Source organism: Chenopodium album, chromosome 5, assembly GCF_948465745.1.
Source record: "Chenopodium album chromosome 5, dcCheAlbu1.1, whole genome shotgun sequence".
NCBI classification, from domain to species: Eukaryota; Viridiplantae; Streptophyta; class Magnoliopsida; order Caryophyllales; family Amaranthaceae; genus Chenopodium; species Chenopodium album.
Genome location: NC_137838.1, coordinates 7,830,151 through 7,850,306, shown reverse-complemented (window position 1 = coordinate 7,850,306; position 20,156 = coordinate 7,830,151). Strand labels below are relative to the sequence as shown.

General features: G+C 32.1%; 2 protein-coding genes and 1 non-coding gene across 3 annotated transcripts; 2 read left to right on the top strand and 1 right to left on the bottom strand.

Moving 5' to 3' along the window:
* The first annotated feature begins 3,074 nt into the window (after positions 1 to 3,074).
* Positions 3,075 to 6,573, top strand: LOC145631758 (malate dehydrogenase, cytoplasmic). The gene is made up of 7 exons (XM_081683930.1): positions 3,075 to 3,231; positions 4,157 to 4,315; positions 4,429 to 4,604; positions 5,316 to 5,593; positions 5,709 to 5,844; positions 5,965 to 6,076; positions 6,210 to 6,573. Exons 1-7 carry the CDS (start codon positions 3,189 to 3,191, stop codon positions 6,302 to 6,304), a joined length of 999 nt encoding a protein of 332 aa, XP_081540056.1. The 5' UTR covers positions 3,075 to 3,188; the 3' UTR covers positions 6,305 to 6,573.
* LOC145633605 (small nucleolar RNA snoR126) lies at positions 3,646 to 3,760 on the top strand. Its single transcript, XR_014112914.1, has one exon. It is a non-coding gene; the product is annotated as a small nucleolar RNA snoR126 (small nucleolar RNA).
* An 8,845-nt stretch (positions 6,574 to 15,418) lies between the features above and the next one.
* On the bottom strand, positions 15,419 to 17,202 carry LOC145630288 (transcription factor MYB15-like). Its single transcript, XM_081682534.1, has 3 exons — positions 16,818 to 17,202; positions 16,561 to 16,690; positions 15,419 to 16,428 (listed from the first exon to the last, which is right to left on the bottom strand). The coding sequence occupies exons 1-3, from the start codon at positions 16,948 to 16,950 to the stop codon at positions 15,762 to 15,764; spliced, it is 930 nt and encodes a 309-aa protein (XP_081538660.1). The 5' UTR covers positions 16,951 to 17,202; the 3' UTR covers positions 15,419 to 15,761.
* Between the last annotated feature and the right edge of the window lie 2,954 nt (positions 17,203 to 20,156).

Sequence of the window (20,156 nt, the reverse complement as noted above, 5' to 3'; positions counted from 1 at the left end):
TTACTTAGAGTCATGTCATCAATACACAACCAATTAATTCCAAACAAATTAAGTTAAAAATGTAATATACTCCGTATTCAATGTGGGTAGATTTGTTTGAAACGCCCAAAATAGTATATGTGACTAACATTATGAAACGGAGGGAGTAACTTTTTTTTAATGATCAACACTTAAGGGTTCATTAATTGGCATCTAATAGTATCAACAACACATGTTTCACAAATTACTTCAGCAAAATAGCACGATTGCCGGATTGTAGTTAGCAAACAATTGATAAAATATTCGATGCTTGACAGATAATAGATGATGAAGTACAACATGATAGTTAAATTAGATCAAGTACACCGTAAGTACTCGTATAGTCGTATTGAATAATTGGTTCTTTAGTGACTTTAAGTTATTATTATCAACTAATCCGTACAAAGCCACTATATTATATTTTATGATTTTAATTTCCAAACAACTTTATTTACTTATACAATATTCCTTTACTCTATTCAATATTCTTCTCAACAAATTAATAATGTCAATGACTTCGTAGCTAGTGTTATAACAGATGGGGGAGCATACAAGGGAGTTAAGCCCAAAAGTCACAACGAGGTTTCATCCGAAAACTAATTGACAATAAGAGGAGTAGCTTACTTGGGTTATAAACTGAAAATCCTTTGCTTTCTATTTTAATGTAGGGCAAACACAACTCACATTGCACCTAACCGTTAGAAGCCTAGAATAGCATCAATTTTTGCAATGGATGCAACATTAATCGCAAATGTTTATCATTTATAATAACTAAAATGACACAACTATACAGATGTGTGGACCACATGCATACAACAATTGTATGTGTAGCCTTTACCCTATACAGATGAGAGCCGATACACATATAACCATCTAGGATCATCGATATAATTTAGGATAGATATTGCTCATTAATTACAAAAGTTTACGTTATTTGGGCTACTAGTTAATGTTGGTGTTGCTTAATGCACTAAAAGTCATAATTGGTGTGGTTGAGGGCCCTTGAGGCTAATTATACCTTAAATATAAAGAGAGTACTACGTACTAAATTATGAAGTCAACATCCATATTAAGGCAATTATTTTGGCATGTTATGGACCTTGTTGAGTTTCAGGAAGATAATTGGAGGAAGGGAGGCATGGAGCATGTTAAGAATCTTAAGATGGCCTGAGGAATAATGATGCTTGTAATTTAACAATGTAATTTGTTATGCTTGTTGTCCTAGTTGTATTAGCTAGTGCCAAATAATAATAAAATAATAATAAGTAGATTATTCAAAACAATCTAAAATATTATTAAGTGGCATAGATATTGAAAAATTATTATTAGTGTGGTTATTTACAATAAGCCGTAAGATTTAGAGGTTTAATTTTAAATTTTCCAATTAGGAATAGTGATATTAAGATAATTTAATTTCTTCATTAAACATTGGTATGGTTATTCTCTTTATTATGACATTGAGCTACACTAGATCATGGTCACAAGATTTAAAAGAGAATAATTGGCTTATTATTACCGAGTATAACTCATGACTTTACCTTACTTGGAGTATTTCTTTCGTAGAAAAGATCTTCTTTAAACAATTTTTTTTTTTTTAATTGTCACTTTATTATTACGTAGTATTTTGTTTGAAATCGATATGTATGACGGTTGTGTCAAAAAAAAAAAAAAAAAAAAGATATGTATGACGGTGATGTAATTAAGTTTAATGAACCAGAAAAAATCATGAAGCAAATTAAATAAAGTGTAGTATCATATGTCTCTTATGAACCTATGATGGTTGGTCCTTATGCTTTAATGAAGAGCCATTTTGCTATGAAGATTTTATGCATTATTATCTTTGGTTCAAATAATGCCACCTGGCTCAGGTGACTAGATCATTTGATCAAATATCTGCCATTTTTGTATTTATTTTTTTGGAGTTAGTCACCAACTCATGGTCACCCTAATAAAACAAAGACAGAGCTAATTAAACCCATGCCAGTACTGGCTAAGCAAAGTCAATTTATTAGATCCCTACACTAGTACAAGGACAAACCATATTTATGTAACAAGACTACAAGAATGTGTGAGATATGTTTTTGGGTTGGGATTTCCCTTCAAAGATTTAGCCAACTTTGTCCACACCTTGATTATGACTTAAGGCTTTAGTTGTTTTACATTATGGAGTAATGCTTTATAGAATGGGTTACATATGTTGCTATGTGGGGGTCAAGGCTCGGAGTTAGTCGCAAGTAAATGGGGTGACATTACATGTTGCCTTTTTCTCATTTTAATAGTCTGATCTAGATTAATAAACTTTCTACGGAGTAGGATATTATTAGATCTTATTATTTGGTTTAATTAATTATATCTCATTGAAACTTAGGGTCTGTTCTCATTGACTGAACTGAGCTGAACTGAATTGAATTGAGCTGAACTGAACTGAACTGAACTGAATTGAGCTGAACTAAACTGAAATGAACTGAACAGAACAGAACTGAAATGAAATGAATATTTTATAAGAGAAGGAAATTAGGAGATGAACTGAACTGAACTGAACTGAACCGAACTGAGCTGAACTGAACTGAACTGAACTGAACTGAGCTGAACTGAATTTCAACGTAAGAGAACAAGTCTTTATTAGTAATTTGGATTACTCAATATTTATCTTACACATCCTTAATTTGTTAGTCCTTATAATTATCATATCATATTTAAGTTGATTACAAGTAGTTTTTTCTCATTTTATCCAAACTTGTTAGGTTTTTTTTTTTTTTTTAATCTTATCTTATTATTTAAACTAATCTACACGACTACATTCCCCGGTCATAAAAAGTAATAGATGTACTCCATATTACTCCCATTGATCCATTCTTACAAGTTACAATGCTTCATTAATACAATGCTTCATTCATACTCCCATTGCTATAATTACGTGTTTTCTAACATTGAACCATTCTTGAAAACCACAAACACAACGGATCTAATCCCAAATAAAAATCCAAACCCCACAAAAACGCCGTCGTATAACTAATCAAGCAACTAATTAATCCCTTTCCACCCAGCTATAAATACCTTGGTTCTCATTTCTCTCTCCTCCTCACATCACTTCTCAAAACCTTTCTTCTCCACTCACCTGCTTGACTCATCTCACTTTCTCTCTCCTCCTTCGAATTCGTCGCACTAAAATGGCCAAAGAACCACTTCGCGTCCTCGTCACCGGTGCCGCCGGTAATTTCCTCCTCTTTCTCTCTCCTATTTTCTGTTTTCGTCGATTCATTTGTACTTTTCCAGATCTATTTTGATTCGTCTTTGATTTTTTTTTTTATTTTATTATTATTGCGATTGATCTAGGTTTTGTTGATTTGTTTCAGTTTTTTGTTAGATTGTTGTTGATTTGATTAATGTGTTAATCTGCATGTGAGATCTAACTATTTGTTTGGTTTTGATTTGATTATTCTGTTTTTTTAAGCTAATTTTTGTAATTAGATTCGTGATTTTGAGGTTTTGTTTTTTATTTTGTGATTCATAGCGGTTGAAATGTTGGTTTTTAGCTTAATAGTGAATCTGTTATGACCTAAAATTCTAAAAATGAATTGAATAGGAGATCGTAGTGGTAAGCTTTGAATTGATTGGATATTGTTGAGGCAGTGATGACAAAAACATTTCTCGATGCTGAATTAGTCGTTTGAGACTAATTGCGAGTATGCATTTTTGTGTGTACTTTCTTGATGACCGCATTTGTGCGTGTCTGAGCCTAAACATTCATATCTTAAACCTTATTCCAATCGTAAATCGATTTTTGATCTGTTTTATGTCATTTGTGTTTATGTTTGTGGTGTTTGGATTTCGATTTTGTATCGCGTCCTTACACTTACGCCGGTTGGCCTTTGAAGGAGTTCTGTATATCCGTCTGTGTGGCTTGAGTTTCCAAGCGACCAACCGTTTATGTATTCATGTTGCAATTCGTGTTAAATTAGGGTGTGTTTATGTCTGCTTTGATCGACTTTGCATTGTAGTATTTGACTGCAGCTATGTTGTTATACACTACTTATACTATGTGTGATTCAAACTGGGTGAATCCATGTTCTTTTTTCGTATTTTGTTGTATCGTTGTGTAAGTTGTGTGACCTGTTTGTTGTTTTTGGACATGTAGGGCAAATTGGATACGCTCTTGTTCCCATGATTGCTAGGGGAGTGATGCTAGGTGCTGACCAGCCTGTGATTCTACACATGCTCGATATTCCTCCTGCTGCTGAGGCTTTAAATGGAGTTAAAATGGAGCTGGTTGATGCTGCATTCCCACTTCTTAAAGGTTGGCGATTATGGATTTTCTGATGCGGAGTTTGAAGTGTGTTGATATGTTGAGGATCTCTGTTTATTTTTTAACTTGTGAACTTATGAATTGCTATGATCCATTATTTGCAGGTATCGTTGCTTCAACCGATGCTGCTGAAGCCTGCAAAGGTGTAAATGTTGCTGTCATGGTTGGTGGCTTCCCAAGGAAAGAAGGCATGGAGAGGAAGGATGTGATGGCAAAGAATGTGTCAATCTACAAGTCTCAAGCATCTGCTCTTGAGCAACATGCTGCCCCCAACTGCAAGGTTTGTTATTTAGCTCAATTGATTTGTAAATTCCGATTAAAGTTGTAATTACTGGTGTACACTAGCATTTATCAATATCAAATTGGCTATGATAATCATGTACATGACTCACTACTGGCATATTTTTATACTACTTTTTCTATGTCCTTCGAGGTCTTAAGTAATTAAAGGATAGTTAGGAGTCAATGACATGATGTTTATTCTGTTTGCTAGTCCCTAGAGAATACAAATGAAAACACGACCCTCAGATCTGCTGATTAAATTTGTTATTTTCAGTTTACAAGATTGCTTCACTCGCCTTTTTTTGACTGGTGTTCTGAACTGCTCGTATCATATTGTCCTGTCCTGTTTTATTAGAGCCTGTTGAGCCCTGTTCAGTATTAGAATAGTTGATGAAAGAAGTGAAATTGCTGTGAAATATGTTTCGTACCACTTATGGACAAGTTTCAAGTTGGTTATTTGGTTTCTAATTTCCATGTTTGCTTGATGTCCAGTTCTCATGATTGCTCAGTCTTTGCTTTATTACCTATCTGTTTCTAATTGGTCACTTGGTTTCCAATATCAATATTTGTCTGGTGTTTTCCCTGTTTTTATGATTTTGCTAATTTTGATGAGACCACATGCTTCTTTTCTGAACAGCAGCATGTATATAATAGTCATTTCTTATAAATTGCCTCTTCTCATGCCTTTTTTCGTTTCCTGATGCTTTAGGTTTTGGTTGTTGCCAACCCTGCCAACACCAATGCCTTGATTCTAAAGGAGTTTGCTCCATCAATCCCAGAAAAGAACATTTCATGTCTTACAAGGCTAGATCACAACAGGGCTCTTGGCCAGATTTCAGAAAGACTTAGTGTTCAAGTATCTGATGTTAAGAATGTGATCATCTGGGGAAACCACTCATCATCCCAGTACCCTGATGTGAACCATGCATCCGTGAAGACCTCTAGTGGTGATAAGCCTGTGCGTGAGCTTGTTGCTGATGATGCATGGTAAGTAGAAGAGGTTAATGATTAGTTAATGATACTTGTTGATATTTTTCTTTCTTTTTTTTTTTTTTTTGGGTGTGTTTAATTTGGCGGCATTGTTTGCATTTATGCCTTGCAGGTTGAACGGAGAGTTCATTAGCACTGTGCAACAACGTGGTGCTGCCATCATCAAAGCAAGAAAGCTCTCCAGTGCCTTATCAGCTGCTAGTTCAGCTTGTGATCACATCCGTGACTGGGTCCTTGGAACCCCAGAGGTTAGTTTTCATCTGTGCTCATTTTGGTAACAAATCTAAGTTACTCATATTTCTACCGTCTGTTTTCTCAGCTTTAAGTGTTCTAGCTGTGTGTAATGCTTGCTTGATTACTCTTTACAGGGTACTTGGGTTTCTATGGGTGTGTACTCTGATGGCTCATACAATGTACCAGCTGGAATCATTTACTCTTTCCCAGTGACATGTAAAGATGGAGAATGGAAAATCGTCCAAGGTAATTACTCGTATTAGATAAAAAATTTACACTGATATAATGAATATGGCTGCAGTGTGTAAAATCAATTCTTGTCTTTTTAAAGCTATTGATTGTTTATTCTGAGTTCTAACTTTGTTTCGTGTTTTTTCAGGGCTTCCTATTGACGATGCATCAAGGCAGAAAATGGATGCAACTGCAGCAGAGCTTGTTGAAGAGAAGACTTTGGCCTACTCATGCCTGGCTTAAGCTCAGTCCCATTTTCCAATGTGTTTCAGTTTATGCGAGTAGTAATAGTAAAATTTTGCAATAAGCCCTTTGTGAGACTATTGAGTTGGCTCCCGCTTGTGGCAGACCATTACTCTCGAAGACTGATTTTTGCAAGGTTTCTTCTAAATTTATAGGCATGGAAGAATTTGCATAGCAGTGAGATGATAATCGGAGGGGTGTTGAGGCACAATCCTCTATCTGTATCATACATTTGACATTTATGTGATTTGATCCTTCTGGTTTCTAAATCCCGAATGCTATTCTTTCTTTTGGCTTTTGTTTATTATTATCTGTTTTCTACTAGCTTGCAAACTTGCGGGCGTGCAGAGATTGGTTCATTGCTGTTTCTGAAAACAGGCTCCACACTTTCACCAATCGAATAAAACCAGCAAGTTAAAGTGGTATCGTACAAGGATTTTATCAACATCTACGAGTATTTATTATGCCCGAATCATGGCTGGCCTCCTTGTACGACGATCTGCTCTTGTTGGTGCCCATTTATCTGTTGTCTATACTCTATTGTAGCTGTCAATTATCATATACTAGGACACTTATACTGAATACTCCTTTCTCCATGTAAAATTGAGCAATCTTTTGCTCGGTAGATAAAAAAAATTGATTGTATGTTGAGGTGGATTCGTCAGACGATAAAGCATCAAGCACCGCTAGAAAATCGTTATCCTCATATGTCATATGTGATTATGTGGGTGTATATAACACCTAAGAGATGTATGAACTATGAAGTGCTAAAGAATAACAGGATTTTATGGTTCTACCTTTACCATCAAGGTGCATAATTGCATATTACCCTTCTAAGATATATTGAATACTCATGGTTTTTTTGGCCCATTTTTCACTTTTTAGTCTAACAAGCAACCTTTAGTGATCTGACTATCCACGACCAGGATGGGTAGAGGTGTCCTCTCGCCTGCTTCGATCGTGCCAATGTTGAATGACCATCACTGCATCACATATATGGCTTCATAACCTGCCTTATAGCTGAGGCTTTTTCGAAACTATCGAACGTTAGCATGTGAGCTAAGACAAGAGATCAAAGAAGAGTAGAAGACTCTTCATAACATTTGCGTCTTAAACGTATTGGGTACCTTTCTAATAGGCCCTTGAAATAGTTACAATTCACATGAAGGTCGAATCCAAAAAGTGAGCTAAGACTTAAGAGATAAAAGCAATTAGTATTATGTGCACCATGGTGCACCTAGAAATAGGTGCACCACTCCTATACTTTTGAACATTTAGTGAAAAAAAATTGAACATTTTACAAAAATATGAAGATCTAGTAAAAAAAATATGAACACGTCACAAAAAATGAACATAAACATGCAATTTTTATGTTCATATTTTATAAAGAAATGTTCATTTTGTATACAGTAAATGTTCAGTTTATATTACAAAACTATTGAATTATTACGAGTCAGACAAACTTCTTTCAAAATTTGTTTGACTTGCAATAATTCAAAATTTGTGATTGTTCATATTTTTTTACTAAAGGTTCAAAATTTGTTATTCTTCATATTTTTTTACTAATGTTCAAAAGTATATGTGTGGTGCATTGCGATTGTTCAGATTTTTTTTACTAAATGTTCAAAATTTGCGATGTTCAGATTTTTTTACTAAATCTTCAAAATTTGCGATGTTCAGATTTTTTTACTAAATGTTCAAAATTCACGATTGTTCAGATTTTTTTACTAATGTTCAAAAGTATAGGTGTGATGCATTGCGATTGTTCAGATTTTTTAACTAAATGTTCAAAATTTGCGATGTTCAGATATTTTTAGTACATGTTCAAAATTTGCAATTGTTCACGATTTTTTACTAAATGTTCAAATTTGCGAGATAAAAGAAGACTTCCCATTAGAACTGAGTGGCCTAAATCACATAGGCCCATCACTTCTCAGGCCCAGCCTTATTCTATGGATGTGTGCATTTGGATGCCTATAATCAATATGACTTGTTCTACTAATATTTTAATTTAGAAAAATTGGATTAAAACAATGCCAACTATTAATGGTGTATGCAAAATAATACGAACTCAACTATTTGCAATTAGTAGTATCACCTTTTGCATTATCGGAAAAGTATCGCAAGGAATATTATATTTAATATTATTTTTTTGTACTAATTTTTAGTTTTCTTTACAAAATACATATCATGGTAACAATTTTTTTTATTGTACAATCTAAATTAATAATCCTTCACCCTTTGTTAGGATTTTTTTTTTTAATTGTCAATATTTATTTAAATATTTTTCAAAATACCTCAAGTAATTTCTACTATCACACAATAGTAAAATAGACTATCTAAATGCATTATTATTTTGATATAATTAGTTTCAAAATTTGTGTAAAAGTTACAAAAGTTCCCCACATTATTTTGGTTGGTGGATGTGGGAAAATTTTGGAATTTAAAAATAATTTTTAAAACTAATAATATCAACATAATAATGCATTGAAATATCCTATTTACTACTGTGTGATAGTAGAAATTACTATATGTATTTAGAAAAAGATATTTAAATACATATTGACAATTCAAAAAAAAAAAAAAGTCTAGCAAAGGGGTGGGGCTTCAATCCAAATTATAAAGGAAATTGTTGACTTAATATGTATTTTGAAAAGAAAACAGAAAATTAATAATAATAAATATAGATGAACTAATATTTCTCGAAATACTTTTCGGTGAGCGGTGTATTATTTTGTACATATTGTATAAAAGGTGGTATCGCTAATTGTAAATATTTTGAGTTCATATTATTTTGCACACAACATTGATAGTTGAAATTGTATTATTTTAAGTCAATTTTCCTTTAATTTATATTTCTCTATCCTATCTATCTATCTATATATTATACTAAAAGACAAGCGCCTCAATGTGAGGATGACAAATGTCACTCTCTCATTGGCTTATCTTAAACATAAAATATATCTATATAATTACTGTTTACATGTTCAAGCATAGTTATTTTTGTTAAACTTCAAACAATAAAAGCAAGTTTCTATACATGTATAAGATTTTCATAATTTCCTAAAATAAATATTGATTTAATTTTTTTTATAATAAATATATACTTTCCAATACTACAAATAATCCATAAAGTCTTTCCAATCTTTATTTATAGTCAAGTTAAAGAATAATAACTAATTTGATGCAATATGATTAAAGTGGCATAATTAAGGAACCAAATATTTCGTATTTTGAAAGACTAATATTGTTTTTTTTTTAATGAAAATTAAATTTATAGTCAAGTTAAAGAATAATAACTAATTTGAAGCAATATGATTAAAGTGGCATAATTAAGGAAACAAATATTTCGTATTTTGAAAGGCTAATATTTTTTTTTATGAAAATTAAATAAAATCGATAGAACTTAGTTTGACGTCAATTATGAAATCAATACAAACATTTAAAAAAAAAAATCAGATGTACAATAAAATATTGTGCACCTATTATAAAAGCTACCCTGTAATGAATGAAAGTTACTTATGCTTTATTGATAAAAGTTACCCAAAATAGTCTACAAGTTATCCTAAATTGAAGTCAAGTAATCGATTGAATACAAAAGTTTTTGATAAAGATACAAAATAGTGTAAAAATTACTTTTATCGTTTGTTGTACACCTTGACAAATACTGAATGCTGAGCCGAAATGTTGTCTTGGAATAAAATACATAATCTTGAACAAAAATTTAATTTTAATCGGCCTTTCATTTTCTATACAATGTCTTTTACAATGACCTTTTGCTTTTCTTGCATTAAAAAAAAAAAAAAAACCTGAACCAATAACCAATCTAAACAAGAAGAATAAAAGTTAAATTGAATTAGACATTTGACGGAAAAAGGATAGATATAAAATGTATTATAACTATTACTCGTGTTTTAAATTGTAATATTCGTATTAACAATGCTATTACTTATGAATTTTTTTAGAAAAACTAACATTTTGATTTAAAAATAGTACATTGCTCATGTACTATACCAGATATACAACAATCATGTGCAATAATTTATGTTGTTTTATACATAATAATACTTTTAACTATAATAGTATGTGTATATAATATAATATTTTTTATAATATAAAAAAGTAATATTTTATAACACGTGTCCTCCATACCAAGTGTTTGTTTGTTGGTGTAGTGGTGATTGTGACTACACTTGGTAGGGAGGACCTGTGTTTGCTCCCCTGCAACAACAATCGGAAGGGGATTGGAACCTAATAGCCTAGAACAGATCCTCAAATCTGGATTAGCCCAAAGGGTGAAGCGGATAGAACACCCAAAACTCAATGCATATATGACGGGAATTAACTTATCCAAAATCTATCTTATACAAAACTCCAAAGTCTAAATTTTTTTTCAAAATATAATAATAACATTTGTAAATTTTTGTTAATATGAAAGATATAAACCTATCAAAATGTAACTATAGTTAAATTGTTTAATAACTTATATCGAATGCGTAGTTTTATTAAAATTATTTGCATGTAATCATTAAATATGTTGGATGTTGTGTAGCTATGCAATGTCCAAAACTTTAGTTGAGTGACTTTGATTTAGTGATTGTACGGTAAAAAGATATTGACTTCGATCTTGAAACCTAATAGTCTAATAAATTCTAAATAGAAAAATTAAAACAAAAGGAAATGAAAATAGTAAATGGCTATAAATATTGAAATGAACATAACCTTTTAAATCAATTTAGCGAATTCAAGAGACAATTTTAAGGCTTTTAAAATTAAATGGGGGAAAATATATGTAAAAAGAACATTTTTAGATATATAAATGTCCATGCACTATTATAAGAGTTTTGTTAACCATTTTATAATTAAGGTAGGGATAAATCTTAGTAATATATACTCTGTATATTTTATTTATATAAAATTATCAGTATCCATACCTATATACGAAGTATTTGTGTTGTATACTATATTTAATCAGTTGTTTGTTATATATATGACTATTATATAATATATAGTTTTTGGCACAATGCTTAACTTAGGAAAATATATGTTCTGATAGGTCAAATATAAGGTTATTATTGTGTCTATAGATTGAATGAGTGCGACGGGTAAATAAAACATGTATATATTAAATTGATTGTAGTTACTGATGCGAATGGTATGATAAGAAAATTTTAATTTTTTCTCAACGGGAGATATAAATAAATTAGTCCACTTCTTATATAGCTATGTGGAGTATTATTCAATTATTTTTCAATTAATAAAATAACATTATAAAAAATTAAAAGAAATTCAAATAACATAAAATACTATTCAAATAACGTTCCTTTAACCTTTTTTTTTTATTGACAATTAGTAACCAATCCTTTAATAGTAAATGAATTACCTTTGTTTTTATTTTTATTTTTCCTACGGGTTTAATAATTTGATTTATAAATCGTGCATCGCACGGGAACTATGCTAGTTTCATACTAATTATGTGCAAATCTACTAATTAAAACGAATGCTAAACATTATATGCAACAAATGTTTTCTTTCCTTTTCAAGTTGTCATTTCTCTTTATTTCTCTCCTTAAATTATCACATGCAGATGCATCAATATATATCTCCTCCATTTAACATTCACAAACAAATTTTACCTAAGAGTCCATGTCAAGGATTTTGTTGCACATATTATGAAACCGAGATAATAGATAAAATAATTTTTATTTAGACCTTTCGACTAAAGATCAATTGTATGTAACTTTTAAGAGTACATTCTAACTCTATGCCAGCTAAAATTAGATAACACAAATCGACCGTATTATTATATTCACCTATCTCTTTCGAATGCTTATTGTTTTCAATTAGGGCAACAATTTGGAACAATCAACATCTCTGTTTTTCCACAGCTGGAAAAATTAACAAATTGATCTCAATTGTGAAGTGTAGGAAATTGAAATGGCGGCCAAAGATAGCATGCATCTATCTAAATATATGGAGCTATCAAATAGTATTCCAATCACTTCCTTAAAATAGGAAAATGATACTCAAGTTGATACCTTTTGCTAGGCAAAATACTTTGAAAATATCTAATAATAGTTGAGTATCTAAACTACTTGTAGACTAATAACATTAAGATCAAAATTGCTAATTAATTACATGCATGCATGGTCCCAATACAACTCACAAAAATTTCTAGGCTCGTGGTCTTTTGGATTGATGTAATTGTGGGTACATAGACCTTATTATTGCATCAAATAAAAGACTTTTCAATAAAACACTAATAACATTTCGAAGTCTTAGTATTATTGTGAGGCATCCAATGAGCGCCGTTTACATAGACCTTGCATCGATAGACCAACGCTTGAATAATGCAACTTGAAGATTGTGACACCACTAGTGGCAAATCGATCTAGGGAGGATGATATGTGCCTTAGACATGATTGTTTTTGGTGGGTGTTGCTCTCATACGACGAGTCGTTACGTATATATCTTTTAGTCCCTATTTGAAAATTTTCAGACTTTGTAAATTTGTGTACTCGTAAAATTAAAAGAAAATTACATTTATTCTGATAACATAGAAAATGACTATTATTTTGATAAATCACTTGTTAATCTTCACTAATCATCTCTTAAAACTGTGTGTCTAATATGTGTGTTGTAAGTAAAAAGAAACGGAGAAAGTACTCTCTCAATTTCCTTTTATTTGTACCATGGACCTACCTTTTATAAGAGCTTTTTGGGTCAAATAATGCAAATAAAAGGTACGCAGAGGAAGTATATGTTAACATGTATGATCAAAGTGTTACTAGTAATACGTGACAGGAGATGAAAAAAAAAGTAAATATCTCTCTCAGCAAAATATGCAAGTAGTATACTTATGGCATGTTCTGTTTAGCTTAATTTTAGTTCAATTCATTTTTTAATTTCCTTCTCTCATAAACAATTCATTTTAGCTCTATGCAGTTCAGTTCAGTTCAGCTTCAATCAGTTCAATTGTTTTCAGTAAATCGGAACATGGCATTAGTACAAAGTATCATAAAATACGTAATTTACGTGTGTCGGTGTGTGAGCTGTTATTAACTATAATCTCGTACGATTGCTAGCCTTCTTTGAAAAAATCATTACGGAGTATAATCCAGCATATATAATAACTGCTCATTATCAACTTGCCTACCCTTAATTATCCGAAAACTATAGATTAGAAATGTCTGCATCAATTTCTGTGATTTGACATCCTAATTCTAAAGTGGTTATATCTAATCTGAGTACGTTATAGTATAGTCGTCAAAACTCAATATTTTAAGCACCATATATGTCTGGCTATATTAGTGATTTTTTGCTATCATCCATTTATAATGTCATTACTCATTACATTATGTGTTTAATTGCGTGAAATTCTGTTAGTTGAGGCGTTCAAAAGAGACTAGAGAGTAGAGAATGCATGTGCATGCAAAAGGTTGACCCAAATTAGAACATATCTTGAATTGGCCCTATATAAATCCGTTTGTTATAATTTACAACAAAGTATAATTTTTTATTTTTATCCGCGGACCTATTTTTATTTTTTTAGTACTTAAAACTTGTTGAGTCATATCTTATTATGAATTCGAGTTAATGTATATAATGTTAACTTCTACAATTTTTGTTAATTAATACGGAATGGATCAGAAGATATTGATCGAAGACCAAAGGTGAAGGCCGAAATAGAGGGAGTATGAGTTACGAAATCTTATTTCACGAATTCACGTAACTTTTGACAATATCTATTGTACATCTCAACAACAACTATTATCAAAATGAATATGAGTAGTCTATTGACAAATACTTAAATTTAGCTAGACTTATTTCAAGTTTTCACATATGACATATTGTACACTCCATTAATTAAATTACTCGAATTTGAGTTTGACTAGTTTGATCAATATTTTTCCGCCAAAGGTACTACATTTGACAATATATATACGAAGTATTTCTTGACTAATACACGTAGAAGCAATATATATACAAAGTATTTCTTGAATAAAAAATATCGTTGTTCTGAATGGAATTGTTGGTCAAAGTTGACTTTCCATAACTTCAAACTTCTACGCTTGAAGATACTATATGAGTGTTTTAAAGTTTGGGCTCATTATAGGTAGGCCTCTTACAACAAGACCATCGATTAATAATTGATTAGAGACATTAGTCCATTAACCTTATTTTTGTTGAGTTTTGTTTATCAAAATTTTTACATACGGCCGTAAAATAAAACATTTAAATTGCACTTTTACATTACAGTTATAATTTTAAAATTTTACTTTTACACGACTCTTTACATTCAATGCATGCTAAGAAATTTATCTATCAAACTTTTTAACATGTTTATTTTATTACTCGTATTATTATTTTGATTAAAGAGAGAAGTTGTTTACTTGTTTACGTGTTTTGATATATTCATTTATTCTTTCACCCTATATTATTGACAACTACTCACTAATACATTACATAAATTCATTCTTAGTAAATTAACTAAACTTTTAGTTTGTAGTATTGTTGTTGTGAATTGTTTAGTATTAGTAGATAAAAGAATAGTACGAGTAAAATATAACGTATGCACAGATTACTTTATGACATAAACACTCTTAAAACAGTTTGTGGTCTAAACTCTCCCACTCACTTCCCTTATTATATGAGCCAAATCTCCTAAATTTGATATTAAGTTAGGAATTCATGACAAAATCACGCGTCATTCGGTGTAATTATTGTTAATTTTACTCTAATATTTGCACTTTAATTCTCTTATCTAACACCCCGGGGGCGCTCATTAGCTTTTGCCTCAAAGGATAGTCATTTAGTTTAGATTATGGATTCTATATGTGTAGTCTTATTCATTTATTGTTCTAATCCCTAGAGTTATTTTTTATTTTTATAACAATCATTTAAATACATAAAATGAATTTCGGAATTCTAACAACTTAGTAAAACAAAAAAAAAAACAAGGAATCCTTAATCAAAGTTATAATAGCCACATATTTTCTTGTAAAAAAATAAAAATAAAACCACATATTCATGAAAGTTACAGAATAATACACCCAAAGTTATATAGCCTACCTTAATTATTTATGCTAAATCCTCTAATTTCACAATTGTACATAGAGTAATAAAGTATGCTTGCATTGAATAGATTTTTGGTCCGAAATAATTCTTTATAAATCTCTCAAACCTCTTTATCTAACAGTCAAAAAACAAGCGTACACTTTTGACTTTTGTAACCCTAAAGGAAATCTAAACTACTATACAAAAAAAAAAAAAAAAAAAAAAAAATAATAATAATTTCATTTTTTCCTAATGGTTATTTTTAAAAGAAAAATAAAATAACCAACCAAAAAAAATCAACAGTATAATAATTTCTTAATTAGTGGGGTAAAATAATTTCCATTATCCATCCTTTTCACGCCGCCCTCATTTGCATGTGATTATGCACCAAAAAAGTTGCTCAAAATTCTGGCAATTCTGGGGCCCCACCTGCTTGGACAAATACATCTAACCAAAAATCCATATTATCTTCGGCATCACCGTAATTTACTTGGCCTAAGTTATTACCGTATACTTGTACATTAATACTATTATTTTTTTGTTCTTCTTCACTAAAAAATGTCTCAATTTGTACCATTTGATCATTTTCCTCCATAATGTTGTCAAATTCGGATGCATCTAATGATGGTAACAAGTCTTGTGGCTCCCAAAATGTCTCGTCTATGATGGGAAGATAGTCAAAATTCGCCGATTGTTGAATAGAATTGTCAAAAGTTTGTACGTCTGTAATAAAGCTCGTGTCACTTGGTACTTCTATACTTGATACCTCGGTCCCTGATGATGACATGTCATCACTTGTTAATGATGATTGTTGGGGAGACCCAGAGTTTGCGATATGATCACTTGTGCTTTCCGGGAAGCTGTATCCACTAGAAGAGTCGTCGGTGGTGGTGGTTGTGGTGGCGGCGGGGGCCTTTTTCTTATTGGCATCATGACATTTTTTAGCCATTTTAGCATGTGATTTTGTTGGTTGATATTCTTTGAGCCTCTTCTTCAAGTGTGTGTGCCACACATTTTTTATTTCATTATCTGTTCTTCCTGGAAGCCTTGCTGCTATAGCGGACCACCTAAAATAATTGGAAAAAAATAACATAAGATTTCTATATCATAAAATAAAACATGATTTATTTGAAATTATTTCTCATCCTAAATTTGAGTTCATTAGAAAAAGATGGTTAATAAAAAAAACATAAGCTCACCTATTTCCCAGCATTTCATGAAGTTGAATAATGGTATCCTCTTCTTCTCTTGAGAAATTTCCCCTTTTAATATCCGGCCTCAAATAATTTATCCATCTCAATCTACAACTCTTCCCACATCTCAATAACCCTGCATAATAATAATAAAAAATGTAATTAAAAATCAAGAAAATACAAATTCAATATTATATTGACTACTTTAGTTCGAGCAGTATATATGATAGGGTTTAAAGAGGTTCAGATGTACGTAAGCTTACCAGCTTGTTTAGGGAGGGCGCGCCAATTGCTATGGCCATGATGTTGAATGAAAGAGATCAAGGTTTGATCTTCTTCAGGAGTCCAAGGACCCTTCTTAAGTCCTACCTTGTCACAACATGGAGCTCTTCCCATCTTTCAAATTGTTAGTGTTAGTTGTTGTTGATCTTGTAGTATAGTTTTCTTGTAGTTTTTTTGTGTGTATTAAGAGTGAAGAATTTTGTAGTTGAAAGTTAAAGAACAAAGGAAACTTGTTTGTTTGGTGTAAGAGCACGAGGAGAAATGAGGTATATATATATAGTGGAAAGGGTGAATATTTTGGTACAAGATAAAGTAGCTAAGTACGTATGTAATTAGTTTAACTTTGAATGGTCCGAGCGTTTTTAATAAAAAAAGGTGTACAAATTTTATAATTAATTAGTTATTAATAATATCAAAATTATAATCATTCAAAGTTGATTTTGCAACTTCTTGGAAATCCTCTTTCTCTCTCTCTCCTTCCTAGCTCCTTGCACGTATGCCTTTTTTTGTTGTCATCTTGTGTGAGACCAATGAAAGTGTATATGTCGACGATTATTACTCTCATTTTCCACACCCAATTATATATATAAAAAAGAGTTATTTTGGCTAAAGTTATGATATGATCAAATCACTTTAATCATTTCTTTTTGAGATTTAGGAAAAATGCACTAACAATTTTTAATATAATTATGGCGTTTAATCTATAGTGTAATTTTATATCATTTATATGCATTATTTTATGTAAAATTATCTAAACTTTTAATTACTTAATTTGCTTACAAATGCAACAATTTGATTGATTTAATAAAAACCAAATTTATTTTACTTCTTTTACTACATATGTTTTTACTTTTCACATACTCTATCATCATGTTAAATTTATTTGGTGATTATTTATCAAGCTTCTTGCACTACATTTTCTCTCTACCCCATTCGTTTACGCTTAGGTTTTTCTTAAAAAAAAATACATATTAAAATCACTTCATTCTCAACATAACAATTGTTTAAAGAAATAGCCATAATAAAATTCAAGGCTAGCTATTTATTTTTCGTTACACTTTTCTAATTTTATCGGTTTCACATTTTAATTTTGTTACAATTTTTTTCATTTCTTTTCCTTATATATTAACAATTAACTTCTTACACAAGCACCAATTGTCTGATAATAACATCATTTACTTTAAATATCACTCAAAAGTTACAATATTATCTCGCTCTCTCCTACTTTTTCCTCTTATATGTCCCACTTTTCACACTTTCTCTACTATCCTTATGGTTTTTGAAATCTAAGGGTATGTTCTTGTTAGGAAAGATTAGGAGAATATTATTCATTATTATCATATAAATTAGTTTCCTTAATTATAGCCTTATTTCACTCAAGATAATACTTAGCATATCTTGTGATGTTATCTTAGGAAGCTATGTACACTATAAATATGATTTGAGATCAATGGGAATGATTCAAGCTTTGAGCCCTAATTACTTTGACATGGTATCAGTCGCTAAGGCATTTTAATCGATCAAAAAAAAAAAAAAAAAAAAAAAAAAAAAAAAAAAACAGAGACACAAAAACAGAGAACCATGGCTGGTGATGATACACCACCGCCTCCACCACCGCGAATTGATATTACTTCCCCGTATTATCTAGGTCCGCATGACAGACCTGGTGACTTCATTACTCCGACCCGACTTCGTGGCGAAAACTATGATGAATGGGCTGGTGATATACAAACCGCGTTGGAGGCTCGTCGAAAGTTTGTTTTTCTTGATGGAACCATCACTACTCCTTCTTCTCCGTGTACTCAAACGGATTGGAATACAATTCACGCCATGTTAATCTCATGGCTCATGAACACCATTGACCCGGAAGTGAAGACCACTCTTTCGAAATACAAAGATGCAAAACGGTTATGGGACACTCTAAAGACGCGTTTCGCTGTTGTTAACGGTCCACGAATTCAGCAATTAAAATCCTCAATTGCTCGTTGTGAGCAGCCCAAGACTATGTCTGTTGCTTCGTACTTTGGCAAATTAACAAGCCTCTGGGAAGAATTGAACAACCATGAACCTATAATCACCTGTTCTTGTTGTGATAAATGCACAGCAGGTTCCGCACATGAGAAGCGTCGAGATGCGGCTCGTTTACATGAGTTCTTAATGGGGTTGTGTTCTGATTTTTATGCTCAGACTCGCACGAATATACTTTCTCAGGATCCGTTGCCTTCTCTTGATAGGGCATATCAATTAGTCACACAAGACGAACGAATTCGTCTCTCTACTCACGTTCCAGAGGAGCAGCCACCAGATGCGGTGGGGTTCGCTCTCCGAACAAGCCAGGGAAAACCGAAGCAGACAGCCTCCGAGGACAAACCCGATAAGTCTGGTTTGATTTGCTCCCATTGCAAGAAAACGGGTCATCTTGTCTCTGGTTGTTTCGAATTAAAGGGATTTCCGGAGTGGTGGCCTAACCCCTCCAAGCGTGGCAAGGCAGGTGCTAGGGGGCGTGGGCAGGCTCGAGCGAATGCTACCACTGTCGGGTCTGCATCACCCAAATCCGAGGGTATTGGCAGTGCTTCACACACGTTCACCGCGGATCAATGGAAGGCGATTGCCGGGTTTATTGGTAACACAAAAATTGTCGATGACCGTTTGAATGGTGAGTTTGATAATGCATTATGGATCGTGGATACCGGGGCTTCTAGACATGTTACTTGTTGTGACAAGTGGCTTTTTGATACTCAACCCATCTCTAAGTGCCCGGTTGGTCTTCCGAATGGCAAAACCGTTTATGCCATAAAGGAAGGCTCGGTTCGATTATCTTCGACAATCATTCTTACTCATGTGCTATTTGTTCCTGATTTACGTTGCAATTTAATTTCGGTATCACAATTAATTGATGATACAAATTATACTGTCCAATTTAACTCAAATATGTGTGCTATACAGGACCAGTCGAGGGAGCTGATTGGAACGAGTGTTAGGCGAGATGGACTATTCTACTTCGAAGGAAGGGCTTCCGTACAACATGTGGCTACTTCTCAGTCGTCTGATATGTTAGAACTGTGGCACAGACGTTTGGGTCATCCTTCGGAAAAAGTTGTTAAGCTTCTCTCTCCCGTACAAAATTGTAAGGGTCGTTTAAATAAAGCATGTGAAGTCTGTTTTCATGCTAAACACCCTAGAGATAGTTTTTCTATTAGTGAGAATAAAACTACTAGAATTTTTGAAAAAATACATTGTGATTTGTGGGGTTCTTATATGCATGCATCGTCTTGTGGTGCTCGTTATTTTTTGACAATAGTAGATGATTTTTCTCGTGC

Excerpts from the sequence above, each read along its gene's own strand:
- LOC145630288 (XM_081682534.1), bottom strand. The coding sequence starts at position 16,950 with ATGGGAAGAGCTCCATGTTGTGACAAGGTAGGACTTAAGAAGGGTCCT. Across the intron at positions 16,691-16,817 it reads CGCCCTCCCTAAACAAGCTG|GGTTATTGAGATGTGGGAAG; the intron begins GTAAGCTTACGT and ends ATTATTATGCAG. Across the intron at positions 16,429-16,560 it reads CATGAAATGCTGGGAAATAG|GTGGTCCGCTATAGCAGCAA; the intron begins GTGAGCTTATGT and ends CAATTATTTTAG.
- LOC145631758 (XM_081683930.1), top strand. The coding sequence starts at position 3,189 with ATGGCCAAAGAACCACTTCGCGTCCTCGTCACCGGTGCCGCCG. Across the intron at positions 3,232-4,156 it reads CCTCGTCACCGGTGCCGCCG|GGCAAATTGGATACGCTCTT; the intron begins GTAATTTCCTCC and ends TTGGACATGTAG. Across the intron at positions 5,594-5,708 it reads CTTGTTGCTGATGATGCATG|GTTGAACGGAGAGTTCATTA; the intron begins GTAAGTAGAAGA and ends TATGCCTTGCAG.